This window comes from Cricetulus griseus, assembly GCF_003668045.3.
Source record: "Cricetulus griseus strain 17A/GY chromosome 1 unlocalized genomic scaffold, alternate assembly CriGri-PICRH-1.0 chr1_1, whole genome shotgun sequence".
Taxonomy (NCBI): domain Eukaryota; kingdom Metazoa; phylum Chordata; class Mammalia; order Rodentia; family Cricetidae; genus Cricetulus; species Cricetulus griseus.
In genome coordinates, this window is record NW_023276807.1 from 220,040,257 (window position 1) to 220,056,265 (window position 16,009).

Below are 16,009 nucleotides of genomic sequence, written 5' to 3' on the forward strand. Positions count from 1 at the left end.
GAAATTTTTCCCTCAATTTTGAGTTATAGAGAAGAAAGGAGGTTAATAAGTAAATGCTTAATATTTCAACTAAAAGAAGGAAAAATCAACATTAAATTAGATATGGAAACCAGTCTGTTCCTAGTTGTTCTGTACAATTGGAGTTTATTAAAATTACCTTGAGGGTACCTGAGAAAAGCCAAACATAATTGGGTATTACAATGTTGCCTCTAGAGTAGGATACAAACCCAGCGCTTTGTATGTGTTGAGGATGGAGTCTCACTGCATTGCTCAGGCCAGTCTTGAACTTGAGAGCTCACGCGACTCTGCCTTAGCCTCCTGGATTGCTGGGACTGTAGGTGTGTGACACCATCTTTGCCCCAGTACTGTATAGCTTCTCCTTTTCTGCACCTCTCAGCAGGCTACAGGTGAACTCAGGTCCACTTGGAAAGGACCACTTGCAGGTTCACCCTATCTAGTTGTTGGACTAAGGCCTCCCTCCCTTAAGTCCTTCCCCTGTGTGCCCCTCAATTGAACTTTTTACAACATGGCAGTTGATTTCATCAGAGTATGTAAAAACAGAACAAGAGAAAGGGGGCATTCTGAAGTCCCTCTCTCTTAGAATCTAATCATCAGAGGGATGAGCCCGTTATTTATGTCATACTCTCTTCATGAGAAGCAAGTACTTGATGCATATTTAGGGAGGGAACTGTACTAGGTGGTAAATGCAGGGTAGGGGTGTCATGGGGACCCCTCTCTAAAGTGACCTAACATAAAACCCTAGTCCAGAGTTAGCTGGACTGTTGAGTCTGTTTTAGAGTAACCTCTAACCTCACCTGCTAGTGCAGTTGAGATAGGAGCCGGTCAGGATGGCTGGTCCTTTTCTTTCTTGGGCATGCATGCATCTGTGGTATTAGCATTGAGTACTCAGTGCAGCATATACAAAAATGAGAATTTGGATAAAAAGATGAGTTGTGATTTCAAGGTATATTAGTAAAATTTAAAGTAAAGGCATACTTAACAAGCCTGTTCCCCTCAACAATGCTCTACTGAACTGTTGTCAGAAGCATGGAGTATGTGTGTGTGTGGGGGGGGGGGTTCTGTGTGAAGAGTGTTGTCTTCAGCTTCTCCTGACGCTATGTTTGTAAGTTATAGCCTTTTACATGACTTTAATGAATTGCTTTCCTACCTAAAAAGACCTGAATTGCCAAACACAAAAACAGCATCTACTTCCCATAATCATGCTGACTATGTTCCCTTTAAGATTCAAACCCTGACTCCAACTGTTGACTGACTTAAGACTACTCTCTCCGGCAGAGTGACCCATGCTGACAAAGACTGCTACAGATGTCAGTCCTCGCTGTAAGGAAAGCTCAGTGCTGCTTCAGGCAATAATGGTGCCCCAGGTATCAGGTGATGGGTAAGGCAACCCACAGGAAAAGTAGCTGTGAGTCTAGTCTTGTGTGAGACGTTTTGGTCAGTCTCCTAGAGAAAGCCGGTCACGGAGGAGCCATGTGAAACACTCACCAGAAAGAAGTGATGAGCTTCTAGCCACTCCCATGATAACTCTCCAGCTCTGCCCTGAAGTCAAGGAATCTGGCTCCCTGCAGCCCAAGGGAGAAGTCATCATTTTTCCTGGAAGGCAGTGCTGGGAGGTCCAAGTACTGGACCCTGGTGGTGGGAACTTAAAGAGGAGCAAAGGATGAATGTTAGTGTGGCTGCAGCACACAGTGCATCCATTTTGTCACTTGTCCCCCTAACTGACAACTCCTGATGTCCCTACCCTCTTTACAAATGAGTGCAGCTCAGAGGCTAGTGGTGACCTTGGGCTGAAATCCAGGCTTGTCTGTATGTCACTCCTGGCTTCCTATCTTATCACAGTACTGCTTCCTCACAGCAGCAGTTTCCAGGCTGCCTGAAATAGAGAATCCATAGCCACATACTGTCCATAGACTTTTCTGAGGTGCTTCCTGACCACACCCTCTCCCTGATAAGCAGGCCAGACATCTTTCCAGAGCATGTAAGAGAGCACTTGGCCCAGATTTTGTCATGAGACCTAAAAGTGGGACAATGATCAAGGTCTGGAGTAGCAATGTGTTAACCATCTGAAAGAGAGGTGATGAGAAGTGGGTTTCCAGCATTGAGAAACCTAGCACTGGAAAACAGAATACAGCAAACCCTTGAATTTTAACCCTAGTATAGGTGAACCATTGGTGTACAGATGAGGATGGGGGTGTAAGAGAGTGAAACCCTCTTCTGTTCCTGTGTTTTGGGGGAGAGTAGAGCCTAAGGCATGCATTCAGTTCACCAGAAGTACCTTGACCTAGATTGTACAGTCTAACAGACTATTTCTCATACTCCCGAGATCTAGAAGGTTTGTTCATTAGAGAGGTGTTTTTTGATGGTAGTATTAATGGTCACATTTATCTTTTATGAACAGGAAAGAGAATGTGAGATGCTAACTAGAAATGCTCGGTCAGGCAGAGCATAACCTACATGTGCAAGGGCCTGAGTTCATCCCCAGCACTGTGGGAAGGAAACAACAGAACAGGGATGTCATTCGAGTGGAAAGGTTCTGTGTCAGAGTGTATGTAAGGGGCTGGTTCAGAATACCTGCTGCTCTTGCAGAGCACCTAGGTTTGGTTCCCAGCATCCACATACCAATTCATAACTGCCTGTAACTCCAGTTTCAGGGAATCTGGCTCCCTCTTCTGGTCTTGTTGGTATCACATGATGCACATACACATGAAAAATACGTGAAACATTTTTGGTTTTGGTTTTGTTTGTTTTGTTTTTTAAGGCAGGGTTTCCTATGTAGCCCTGCTTGTCGTGGAACTCACTTTGTAGACCAGGCTGGCCTCAAACTCACAGAGATCCATCTGCTTCTGCCTCCCAAGTGCTGGGATTAAAGGCACTACTGCCTGGCTGAAATAAATCATTTTTAAAGTACATATGGTAAACCTTCGGCCACTACTAATAAAATAACTCAAAGATGATGAAAAATCTTAAATTTAAAAGCTTTACCAGAAAATAGTGCAAAAAAAGTTGTAAAAAAGGGTAGAGGAATGAAAAATAAGAGGGACAAACAGCAAAATTTAAGGTGGAAGATATATTCCAACTCTCTCAGTAATAAAAAAATAAATGTGAATGGACTGGACAATCCAATTGGACTGCAGGATTATCAGCCTACGTTCAAAAAAAATCATAACTCAGGAGGCAGAGGCAGGCAGATCTCTGAGTTTGAGGTTAGCCTGCTTTACAAAGCAAGTTCCAGGACAGCCAGAGCTGTTACACAGAGGAACCTTGTCTTGTGGAAGGGGGAAAAAAAACCAAAAAACAAAAAAATCATAAATGAAATGGACGTAGAAACATAACAGGAAAAAATTAACAAAATCAAAAGGTTTATAAGTAGGCGTGGGTGCTGTGGTGCCTGTGTGAAAGTCAGAACAACTTTTGGAAGTCGGTTCTCACCTTCCACCTTGTTAAGGCAGGGTCTCTCACTTCTGCCACTGCACTGTACACTTCCAGCTAGCTGACCCATGACCTACCAATTCTCCTGTCTCTTTTCCATATCACAGTAAGAGTCCTGGGATTACAGATGCCCACCGCTGCATCTAGATTTTTACCCACATTTCAGGGGTTGAGCTCAGGTCATCAAGATTGTTCAGCAAGTACTATTACCTACTGAGCCACTATACACACACCTCCTCTTTTTTTTTTTTTTTTTTTTTTTTTTTTTTCTGGGCAAGGTGGCTTTATTAGAGTGCAAGAATCATTAAAGGACTTAGGAATTAGCATTGGGGCCCTTCTTCTTGCCAAACATCGGCATTCGTCACTTGGCCCGACCTGTCTTCTTATTTTTCTTCTCCTGTTTGGCCACCTTGGGAATTTGACCTCTCACTTTTCCAGCACAAGCCAGGGAACCATGAACTTTACCTCCCAGCATTTGACCATCTACTTCCAGAGTAGTCAGGGCCTCTACGCCACACTGGCCTAGAGTGTCGAGCCAGCCAAAAGCACAACTTGATCTTCGGGGGAAATGTCTTCCAGTGAGGCCACATGACCTTTGATCTGGGCAACCGGGTAGTCCCTAGGCGCGTACAAAGAGCTGCATGTTGGCAACTAACCCATGGATGCCAAAGCTGCTACTCGAAGATGGAGTCAAGAAAGAGAGAACACACCTCCTTTTTTAATGAATGAAATTGACAGTCTTTTCCTGGATTGACTGAAAAAAAGGGAGAAGACTCAAATTAGAATCAGAAAGAGGAGACAGTAATTCATATAAAGAATGATTATGAAAGAATCTATGAACAACCCTATGCCAATAAACTGACAAGTGGTCATATTATTAGAAATGTCTATTAATTGATGACATGTTCACAAAGTGATTGACATTGTAATGTGTTTGCAGGCTGCTGCCTTCTCCTCTCAAAGATGCAGTGGAAGTGTCAACCTGGAGAAGATGCTACACAATGCAAGAGGTGAACTCTGCCCTGAGTAAAATCCAGCTAGTGGGATATTCTCAAAAAATTGTGAGTGTTGATCTGTATGGATGTTTTCATGAGTGAAATCCCTGTGTTGAGTCCCTGGGGAACTTTTGTAGCTCTCTTTCTCAAGCTGTCCTGACACCTTTATGCTAGTTCCAAGAAGAAAGGATGTAGGTGGATCTTCTCTACCCTCCTTGCTTTTTAGTGGTAACTAATTCATCACCGCTGTTCCCTGACACCAGTTAGAACTGGTTTGGCCAGCTGGTGATGAGTCTGGAGACCTGTCCTATCCTATTACCTGAGAAACCAAACACAGCTTTACTCATCTAGACATAGGCAATAGGAAACAAACAGTTCACCGAGGGTGACTTAAGAACTCACCTAAATGTAAGGACTCTGCTCTGTTGTTGACCTGCAGCTGGAACTACTCAGAACTGGAACCTAGCCTAAAGTGGAAAAGGAAAAGTAGTCTTTGATTCTTGGCTCTGTTGGGTAATTTGTTACCCCCTTGCTCTTTAATGCCTGGCCCTGTGTACCTGGTGACAAAACAGGAGCAGAAGACTAAGGTGTCAGAGACTCCAGGATGGCTTCCATTGTCCACTGCACAGATTCTATTACTTCCTTTTGTCTTCAGTTTGCTTTAAAATAAGGACATTTCTGTTGCTTTTTCCTTTATGCTAACTTAGCTTGCTGACAGCATGTTCTCTGGGGTTTTGTTTGTTTGTTTTTTGTTTTTGTTGTTTTTAGGAGCTTTTTGGTGCTGTTCAGGTGACCCCTCTGAGCTCTGGCTATGCCCTAGGAAGCTCCAACTGGATTATCCAGTCACATTATGAGAAAGTGTCTTACGTCTCTGGATCCTCCTTGCTTACCACGCATCCTCAGGTAAATTAACTTTTTAATCACCAGCCTATGCTTGCTTAATTCAAATTCAGAATGTCTCCAGTGTACTATGAACAGTTTTTAAACCTTCATCATCTCTGTTTCTTAGACACTGTGGGAGAGTTAGACTGTTTAGGTCCTTACATTCAGGATTGTGCTTTCCTTGGAAGAAATTCTGCTGTGTTGAAGGTCACCTCTAGGTTGATGATTCCTGGGCCTTCCAAGACCCTGCCTGGCCTGATGTAGGCCATAGAGATTGTTGATTCTCTGAGCACACACTAACTGCTGGATACTTACTGAAGGCAGGTAGCAGGCTGGTCTCAGTGTCAGGACTGAGTGACCACCAGGCAAGGTCTCTGCTTGTAAGTCTTGTCTTCAGTTGACAGTGACTAGGACAAAGATGAGTAAAGAAATGAGCCGTGTGATTTAGAATGGGGTAGGAGTCCTGCGAACAGCACAGCAGGTTTATTTCTAGAGGGATGTAGATAGTCTACACTGGGTGATCCGTCTGAAACCAGGACTGAAGAGCTATGTGAAGCTGTGCAGCAAAACCTACAGAGATGGCTGATGAAGAGTCCCTGGAGCAGAGCAGGCAGGGCGTGTGAAGAACAGAGAAAGCCCCTGTGACTACAGTATACTACACAGCCAGGAAAGGAACAAGGCCAGGTCACACGGGCCTTTGTAGACTGCAATGAGTTCTTGTTGGTTTGTCTTGTTGTGCAATTGTGGTATATATACTTGTAGTATGGGTATGTGCATGTGTGTATACATGCATGAGGAAAAAGATCAAGGCTAGGCATCTTCCCTTGATCCATCTCTACCTTGATTCTGTGAGTCAGGGTCTCTCACTGAACTTGAAGCTCACTGATGGGGGATGTCCTTCGGTATATGTGTTTCACTTATTGGTTGATGAACAGAACACTGACTGGCCAGTAGCCAGGCAGGAAGCATAAGTGGGGCTACCAGATGAGGAGAAGCTGGGGAGAGGAGACAGAGAGAAGCCACCAGGGAGAGATGCCATGTAGTCGCTAAAGGAATAACATGCTGGACTCTTCTTCAGTAAGATAAGACCACATGGAAATACTTAGACTAATAGAAATGGGTTAATTAAGAGAGAACTAGCCAATAAGAAGCCCGAACCATTGGCCATACAGTTTATAAATTAATAGAAGCTTCTGTGTGTTCATTTGGAGCTAAATGGCTACAGGACCAGGCAGAACAAAAACCTCTATCTACAGCTCACCAATTCTGCTAAAATGGTTATCCAATGAGCTTCATGGATCCACCTGGATAGGTTACAGGCATTGTGCCATCAGACTCAGCTTTTTAAAGTGGGTGCTCAGGATCTGAACTCAGGTCCTCATGCTTATGTAGGCACTTGAACTACTGAGCCACTTACCAAGCCCCACCCTATTGTATGTTATGTTTTGTTTGATTGAAATGGGGTCTTAGTTTGTAGTTCTGGCTGACCTAAAACTCACCAACTAGCTCAGGTTGGCTTCCAACTGACAGAGATTGACCCACCTCCACCTCCCAAGTGCTAGGCTTTAAAGGCTTGCATCACCTACCACCTCTTCCCATTGTATTTTAATGTGAAGGGAAAGTATCGGCAGGTTTAAGTTAGTCATGCATTACAGTTATATTTGGCAATAAGTTACATATAAACATTGTTATGGATATAGTATTTCATCCTTGGGCATTTGTAGAGAACTTACTGTCTATTTCTTTTGTGTTCAGAAAGGAAGATTGGTCAAGATTAGCTAATCAGTTGCTGAACATATAGATAACTTATAGGAGTCCCTGTCACATTTTATCTTTGAAATTGATTGTTTATGAATATAACCTTAAGATGTTATTATCTTCATAATAAAACAGAAGTTGAGGCTTAGACCAGGAGCCCAGACCCTTCTGCTTCCTTTGTAGTTCTGCCCTTTTCCTGACAGTTGCTTTGGTTTATACCACAACCACCTCCTTCTGTCTCAAAGTTGCTTTCCCTGGGTACATAGAGAATCCTCATCCCCGTGATCTGTTCCTTTGTGGAATTAGTGCTTGCCACACTACTTAGAGAAAGTCCTCATGTTTTAGAAATATTTGCTACATTTGTGACAGATAAATATATGATTTAAGTATGATATTTGTATGTATATACATACATATACACCTTACAGAATGACTAGCTCAAGCTAATTAGCTAACCCCATTTTCAAATAGGAAAAAATAATTCTGTGTTTTGTCTGAAACACTGGGTACCGCTGCCAGTCTGCAGTGTTTATGTTTTCTGTTGGGGTCTGGGTGACCCAGACTGGCCTCAAACATGATGCATACTAAGGATGACCTTGAACTCTGTCCTCCTGCCTCTACCTCCAAAGTGCTATCATTACAGGTCTTCCACCACCCCTGACTCACACCTTCTTTTACAACCAAGTTTTATCTCAAGGTCTAGAGGAGACACGTTTCTGTATTTTCCTGTAGCTAGCAGAATTCTGGGCCCTTCCCGCTTATTGAGATCAAAATCCCATCAATGTCATCATAATCTGCCTCATTGAATCAAATTTTTTTATTGGCAGCTTCTTTCATTCTTGATGTATTCTCCCCTAAAAGACAGGAGGATGACTTGGCTGCCAGCTGCTCTGATTTGTCCTGCTTAGACCAAAACCTTTACAGTACTGTTGACGTAATTTCCAGTAAATTGTCCTTACAAGGGCCATAAATTTAAAGGGAATATAAGGTCTTGAGAATGATGAGCAACATACCTAAATAATTGGTTTTAATTTCTAGTTGGCAACCTGTACTGTATGTAACAAAGAAAAAAATAGATTTTTCCTTCACCCATATTCTTGCTTCTGTATTGAATAAGTGGGAATAAAGAAGTTTTAGTTTGAAAGAGTGATGGTCTACTGTAGAGATCAAGAAACTGTGCCCAGGGCTGTGTCTGGCCTGCCACTTATTGGGGGATGGGGAGGATAATTAAATAAATAAATAAACAAACAAACCTGGTTTTATTGGGTTACAGACATACCTGTTAGTGGATCGCTTATAGCTCGGTATATGCTATGACAGCTGGTTTAAAGTTAAACTTCACAGGAAGTGTGCTGTCCTCTGGTCTGCCTGATTGGAGCCCCTGCAAGCACAGAAACACAGCACAGAGTGCAGCAGAGGAGATCTGTAAATACAAGGGTACGAGGCTTTTGCCTAAAATGAAGGCAGCAAGGGTGAGAGGTGGCTTTAAGAAAACATAGGCTGAGCTGCGCAGTAGTGATGTATATCTTTAATCCCAGCAATTGGGGAGCAGAAGCAGGCGGATCTCTGTGAGTTCAAGGCCAGTCTGTTCTGGGGGAATATCCTTCTGTACACTATAAATATGTATTACTCTCATTGCTTAATAATAAAGCTGTTTGGCCTATAGCAAGGCAGGAGAAAGTTAGGAGGGACAATCAGACTGAGGACTGGGGTGAAGAAGGGCAATCAGGAGAGACTTGAGTGAGCCGCCAAGAAGCAAGATACCTGAAGACCAGTGAAGCCACAGGCAACATGGCAATACATGAATTAATAGAAATGAATTAATTTACGAGTAAGAGCTAGTTAACAATAATAAGCCTGAGCTGTTAGCTGAGGATTTTGTAATTAGCATAAGCTTTTGTGTTAATTTTGGGGCCGGGCTTTCGGGACAGAAAAACTCTTACCTCTGTTTACAAGCCTGGTCTACAGAGCAAGTTCCAGGACAGCCAAGGCTACACAAAGAAACCCTGTCTTGAAAAAACACAAAAAGAGAAAAGAAAACATAGGCAAGTCTTTAATTCAAGAAACCTTTATGCTGGGCCAACAAGATGGCTCACGGGTGATAGCACCTATTGCCAAGACTGATGACCTGAGTCAATAACTGGGACCCACGTGGTGAAAGGAGAGAACAAACTCCCACAGGTTTTCCTCTCACTATGCACAAATGTGCACACACATGCTCACAAAATAATTACAAATTTAAGTGTAGAGCATTTGATGGCCGCTGTCTTCAGGGAAGGAAAAATGAAGTAAATTTTGTGTGTGAATGGCACTGAGAATAAGGATAGTGCATTTGACAAGGAGTTGAAAGATGATCATCTGTCTCAGGAGTAGGTTGTAGATAGTGGTGGATGTGAACCAGGAGAATATTAGCTAGAAATACAAGGCCAGAACCTGGGTTGAAGGCAAGTCTAGAAACAAGTTGAAGAATCTTTATAATTCCTTTAATTAAATAATAAAAGGCTGAGGGCCAAAGATCGACCCGGAGGAAAATATTTACCAGTAGATCATGAAAGGAAGAAAAGCAGTCTTGTGTAAGTATGGCTGGAAAGAGAAGAAAATTGAAGCCATAGCAGAGAAGAGTATCCTGAGCAGGAAGGAAGGCCACAGATTCTCAGCGCTGACTCTGCTGGCACTGCCACTCGGCTGCCATGCCCAGCTCTGGCTCCAGAGCACCCTCTGATGGTATTATCTGCAAAGACACCGCTGCTGCATCACTTGCTTCCCCTGCCTGAAATCTCCAGTACCATGTCGACACCAGTGATGACGTGTTGAGTGCTTCTATAATCCCTTAGATGATGCTGTGCAGTCCCTTAGATGAAATGTGTTCATGATCCACACTGTTTTTAAGGAGTTTGTCCTACTGTTTTTTATTTTCTGATTTTTTTTTCTTTAGACCTGGCCCCTTGTAGAAAGTTTTCTGTGAGTGTGAGATAAGCGTGTGATCTGTATACTATCCATGAATATCTGTTCTCTATTCTGCCCTTTCTTTCCTTCCATTTGTCTTAGGGTTGACTTTGTTGCTCTATCCCATTTAATTCTCCTGTTGTCATTTGACTGTTAGGTTTTGGTATGCAGTACTTTGTGGTTCATCTTAAATAGGTTATAATGTTCTCCACAGTCTTCATTTCTTAAATAGCCCATTGGTATTTTACTGTACCTTTGTTTTTAGTACATTCTGTCTGGATAGACTTGGGTTAGAAAGGATTTTTTTTTTTTAATTCTTGGTTTTGTCGATGTTAGCACAATTAATTGTACATCCTAATGTATTTCACAATGCTATTTCCACACATGCATGCAGCGCATATTGATCATGTCCAGCCATTGTTCATTCATTCTCACAACCCCCTCTTCCTGGTGTCTTCTAATCACTGTCCTCTTTTTTGGGGGGTGGGGGTATGGAATTTTTTTCCTTTCTGCACGTGAAAGAGAACATGCAGTACTTTGCTTTCTGTGTTTCTATAGCTGATAATTTCCTAATGTACTGTTCCCAGTTACATCCATTTTTCTGCACATGACAAGATTTTTGTTGTTGTTCTAGCTGAATGGGCTACATTGTGTGGATATCTGCCATAGTCCCTTCATCAGTTCATGTCTTGTAAGTGCTTAGACAGAGTTCATGTCTTTGCTTTGTTTTCATGATGTCTAGTTGTCCATGCTCTTATAAATGTGAACTCGTGCTATAAATTCAAAGAAAGTATTTAAAATTTTGAAGCCCTTAAAACTGTTGTTCAGATCTAAGGTAGCCACTCAATTTGTTGGTTTGATTTTGTATTGTTGACAATTTTCTTCTGAATTTTCCCAAAAGTTTTGTTGCTGTTTGTTGGTTTGTTTTATTTTAATGCAGTACTTTGATGTGGATGCTCCACGGTGAAAGTTAAATGTCATATAATTGGGACAAAGGCCACAAGAAAGCTGAGCTGGAAATAGGCCCTGAATCTGTTGGTGCCTCTGGCTCACTTAATGGGCCCCAGGAAGCCAGGAGGCTATCACAGCAGGCTGGCCTCTGTGTGTTGTCTTTCTCCTTTTGCTGTCTCCATTGTTTCTCGTTTGGCTGGTCTCTCTCTCTCTCTCTCTCTCTCTCTCTCTCTCTCTCTCTCTCTCTCTCTCTCACTGTCTCAGTATTTCCTTCTCTCAAAAATAATGTGTGCTGCTTAAGTGCATGCCTGTGTGTGTTTGTATATTAATTTCTCATGAGGCAAAGCTATTTCTAAGCCCCGCCCTTTAGCATTGGAGTGTCTGAAGAGGCAGGGAAGAAAAGATGTTGGATGTGACCTTTACAGAAGTTCTGATAGGGAAGAGCTTTTCTCCACAGTGCAATTGAACAGTATTATAAGATCAGAAGTCCACTGGGGAGTCTAGGGCTTTCAGCTAGGAGATTGGGGAGTTCATATGGGGTTTGAATTGGTTTTAGAGGGCAGAGTTGTACTTTGTGGTCTGGGATTTTGTTTGTTTGTTTGTTTGTTTTTTCCCTTTCCTAGGCAATAAATCCTTAACTGTCTCACTCATTCCTTCTTTTCTGCCATCTGGGATTTTTGAGGTGTAAAGGACCTTCAGATTTCTCTGAATCCTTGCTGACTACTGCTTTCACTTTCTTTTAAAAGACTGCCATTTCTCCTCTATATTTCAGTCATCTCGTCTTCTGCACCCTGCCTTCCTTTTGTTGTACCTCCTGGATCCTGTTTCACATCTAGCAGTGAAATCGGTACCTCACTGTAGGAATGTGCTCCCGTAATTCCCCTACCTCCTTGGCCTTCACTGTGTTCTATAACTTATTGCCAAAAGCCACTCCCTGTTTCAGAATGCTCACTTCTTATTGCCTGCCCTGTTCATAGGCATCATTCTGACCTTTTTAGCCCTTTCTCATTACACTTCTTTACTACTTCCCACTACTGTCTCCGTTACACTCTTGTACCACTGTCCTCTGCACATGCACACACCTCCGTGTGCCTGTGTATATGTGCATACAGCACCACACTTGCACACACATAAAAAGTTAAGTGGAAAGAGAAAGAGACTATTGGGAGGGAGGAGGAAGGAAAAGGTAATGGAGAAGTGAATACGACCAGTTATGCATTATATATGTGAATGAAAATGTCATAACCAAACCTGTTGTGTGTTTTATAAGTGAATGTATGCTTATAAATTAAGGTTAATTATTAGAGGACCAATAGAGTAGTAAGCACAGTTCTTTCTAGGCTTAGAGTTTGGGTTTTGGGGTTTGTTTTTATGGATATAGATGTTTTGCCTGTGTGTATATATGTCTGTGTACCATCTGTATGCCTGGTACCCGCAGAGGTCAGAAGAGGCTATCAGATCTCCTAGAACTGGAGTTATGGGAGATTTTGAGTCACTGTGTAGGTGATGGGAACTGAACTCCAGTCCTCTGCAAGAGCAGCCGGTGCTCTTAACCTTGAACCATCTTTCCAGCCCCTAACTAATCTTAAGAGTTTTTACTGTTTTATTCTATCTGTTTATAACCATCAGTCTTGTAAGGGTACTTTTGTTTCTTAAACAAGTTAAGTTTATCTTTTTGTGTTAAACAAAAGACTCCCCCTTAAGCATCAACCAAGTGGCTACTGACACCAGTAACATATGTATTTATCTTTGGTGAAGTACAGACGTTTGAAGTGCCATCTGGGTGTGGAAAATGTCACCAAAGCCTTTCAAGCCTGTATCTATCCTGGAGCCCTGGGAGTCAATAAGGCTGTCTCTTCATAGGACTAAAATTACAAACATCTTTAAACCTGACTGCCAAGTATCTTGTACTTGGTTCCAGCTCAGACTGCTCATACCAGACACCGCCCTGCATTTGTTTGTGGGTTTTTAGTTTTCAAAAGACGATGTGGATGGCTGAGGCTCAGAGGTAGTGTCAGAGTAGTTCGCTCTCCATTATGTCTTCTGTTCAGTCATTCTTAAACTTTGGGATCATGGCCCTTTCTGACCACCTAGTTAAATCTGCAGAGGCACACAGAATCAAATACACCATTTCAGGGGACCTAGGGGTCCTCTGAGGTCCTCCTCCATCTCAGTCAGTTTAGTTGCTATCCTAAACCAAGTATGTCACTCACTGCACTGCTGGTTTCCCTGAGACACCATTCTAGTTTCCTTCTGGTATACACAGGAAACAGTTCAAGGCTCATTATGTAGCTACTGCTAAAACCCATTGTGCTCTCCACCAGTGCACACTTACTTCCCCTTGTGGAAACAGTGGTACATAGGTATGGACCTGAGAAGTTATGCCCAAGAAGAGAAAAGGCTGTTAGATGCATTAGTACATATCTGCGGAGAGGAACCAAGCCAGTCATGTACTACATGTTCAACACTGAGCTCTCTCTGCCCAGTAAAAGAAGTTTCTTCAGGTTATGAGCAGTGTGCAACAGGACGATATCTTGTTATTTAATAAAAGAATGAAGCCCATGTCTCCATACTTGGATATTCAAAGGTGAATCTCTCAAGAGGTATGGACACTCAGAGTTGACAATCTAGATCTGGGGCTTTACTGGGCTGCTCTATTTGGATGATCTGTCTTTACTGGGGAGTAGACCAGTGGCCCCAAAAGGAGGAATGAGACGTCTTCATAAAGGGTGTGGTCTGGTGCTTTTTCAGGACAGTTAGTCACAAGATGAAAACATTTGTAGATTCTCTGGCTTCTCAGTTCTTGTACGTTTGTTTCCAGTCAAATCCTAATTTATGCAGAAAAGCAGAATCTTTTAAGTGCTCTGAAAATAATCACAGTTTAAATCATGCTAGGTAAAAATAAATGCCAGCATCATAAAGAACTCATTGTCTCGTACCAGTGGGGTTCACAGTTCACACACAGATAGCATTATGTGAGCCTCCACTACTCACAAGAGTCGACTGGAGGGGGTAGGTGGGTTAGGACTGGCCATTTCATAGGAACCTAGCTCAAAGCTTGCCCAGGGTTATAGGGCTAATTGAGGAGTTAGGAATAGGCTTGCTTCGAACCCAGTGTTCTTTCTGGTCCCTCCAACCCTTGCTACACAGGTAAATCACCTTGCCTGTCTTCCCGTAACATGGGATTGTCTCCTACACTCAACAGTTATTCTGAGAATGCAGTTATTCGGTTCAAATGTGATTCCTAGGCAAGCAGGAGGAGTATTCCCTAGAAACTTGCTGGGAATGCAGGTTCTCAGGCCTTACCTTGAAACAGATCAGAAACTATGGGAATGAGCACAGCAGCCAGCCCTTGTCTAGCACACCCTCTGGATGAATCTGACCCACGCTGAAGTTTAAAAACATGTAGAAAGCATGTACATGGGATTCTGAGAGGGGAGCCCTAGAAATAGGAAGCCTTTCCTGTGACTGGCAGGGAAACTTCTGTGAGGTTGGATATGATTGATGTGAGGCCAGCCAGTCATGATAAAATTGCTGCTCACTCCAGAGTTGCTGAGCCACTGCTGTGAGAGAACTTACTGCTGGACTAGACCCAGCGAGAGAAGCATTTGCTCTTGTCCCATTGCTGCTTAGAGGTAACAACAGTCCTCTGTAAGCTGTTAATTAGAACTTTTTTTTGTCTGTCAGCCCATGGACCAAGCTTCTCTCAAAAACAGCGATGTTCTGGTTCTCACGGGGCTCACGCAGATCCCCACTGCCAACCCCGACGGCATGGTGGGCGAGTTCTGCAGCAACCTCGGTAAGTAAGGGCCTTCTCAAGGCTGAACCCGGGCACTGCATCCTAGGGTTGTTTCCGTGTGAGTCCTCGCCCCTTCCCTCCAGTCCTGCCCTCTGCTTCTCTCTAAAGCCTCCCTGCCTGCTCTCATTGACTTCCACCCCTTAGGTTCCTCCTCAGAATGTACTGTCCCCAGGAGCCATTCTTAGGTAACGTAAATCTGAAGGTGTGCTAAGAGTTGTACAGCCATACACCAGAATTGTTAGCAGTTTCTAGAAAGGTGGTCAGCATTCTCTCACAGACCATGTTGGTTAACCCCCTGCTATGGTGGGTATGGCAGGAGAAGTGTGCTTGCAGGTAACAGCAGAAGAGTGACATCCCTCACTCTGCTTTGCACATAGCACAGAAATAACTCACACTTGAAATTCAATTCCATGGGTGCATGGAATTATTCTAACTAATACTTGGTTGATTTTATTTTTTTCTTCTTTGGGGAAAAGAATAAATTGAGAGCCTTCGGGATGGTTTCTGCTTAGAAAAATGTGTATTTTTCCTTTAGGTAAAATTGTCAGTGAAATCTTGCAAATCCCATCCTTATTTTAGGAAAGTAGGCTGGCTCCTTTCTTTGTATGTGCAGGCTACAATGACAAAGTCTCATTGTTGGTATAGAAACTGAAGACATGACCACCTCATGGTATGGTCAAGGGAGTGGTTTTTATTGTAGATATGAGAGAAAGAATAGCAGGAGGCATCTGGAAGAGTCTACAGGAGAGAGAAAAAGAAGTAGATTGAACATGGCCAGCAGACTGGTTATGGTCAGAATTATCTGTGAGGTGGGGGAGAAAAGCAGAGGACAGAGAATAGAGAGACATAGTGAGAGAAGCAGGAGCAGAAAGGGAGAGGGGGAAAGGGAAGCCATGAGCTGGAGGGCGCTTAAGGGAGAAGAGGAGGTGAGAAGGGCTAGAATGCTAGCTACATAGACTTTGAAATGGGACTTGTGATACTGAGGGAGTCTGGAGGCCAGCATGTGCTTTGATATGCTAATAGGCTAATGTTCCTTCTGCCAGAAGTAAAGGAAATGACTCCTTGGTAGATGGGAACCAGTTTCACAACCACCAGAAATCCTCCTGTTGTCCAGGTTGCACTCATTTCTGGATATTTGGACTGCTTTTTGGAGTTTGGTGACTTGGAGTTTCCTTTGGACCTAACAGTTGATTGGCTTAGGCAGTGAGCATTTGTCTCGAAGTCCTGA

At 43.0% G+C, this 16,009-nt stretch overlaps 1 protein-coding gene across 3 annotated transcripts in view; it reads left to right on the forward strand.

The window, feature by feature from the left end:
- Positions 1 to 16,009, forward strand: part of Ints9 (integrator complex subunit 9) — a 94,070-nt gene that overhangs the window by 58,213 nt on the left and 19,848 nt on the right. For all 3 annotated transcript variants that reach the window (XM_027390326.2, XM_027390325.2, XM_027390327.2), the window contains 3 exons: positions 4,391 to 4,511; positions 5,214 to 5,348; positions 14,670 to 14,781. In XM_027390326.2, the coding sequence (XP_027246127.1) occupies positions 4,391 to 4,511; positions 5,214 to 5,348; positions 14,670 to 14,781 (368 nt within the window). The remainder of the gene's footprint in view (positions 1 to 4,390; positions 4,512 to 5,213; positions 5,349 to 14,669; positions 14,782 to 16,009) is intronic.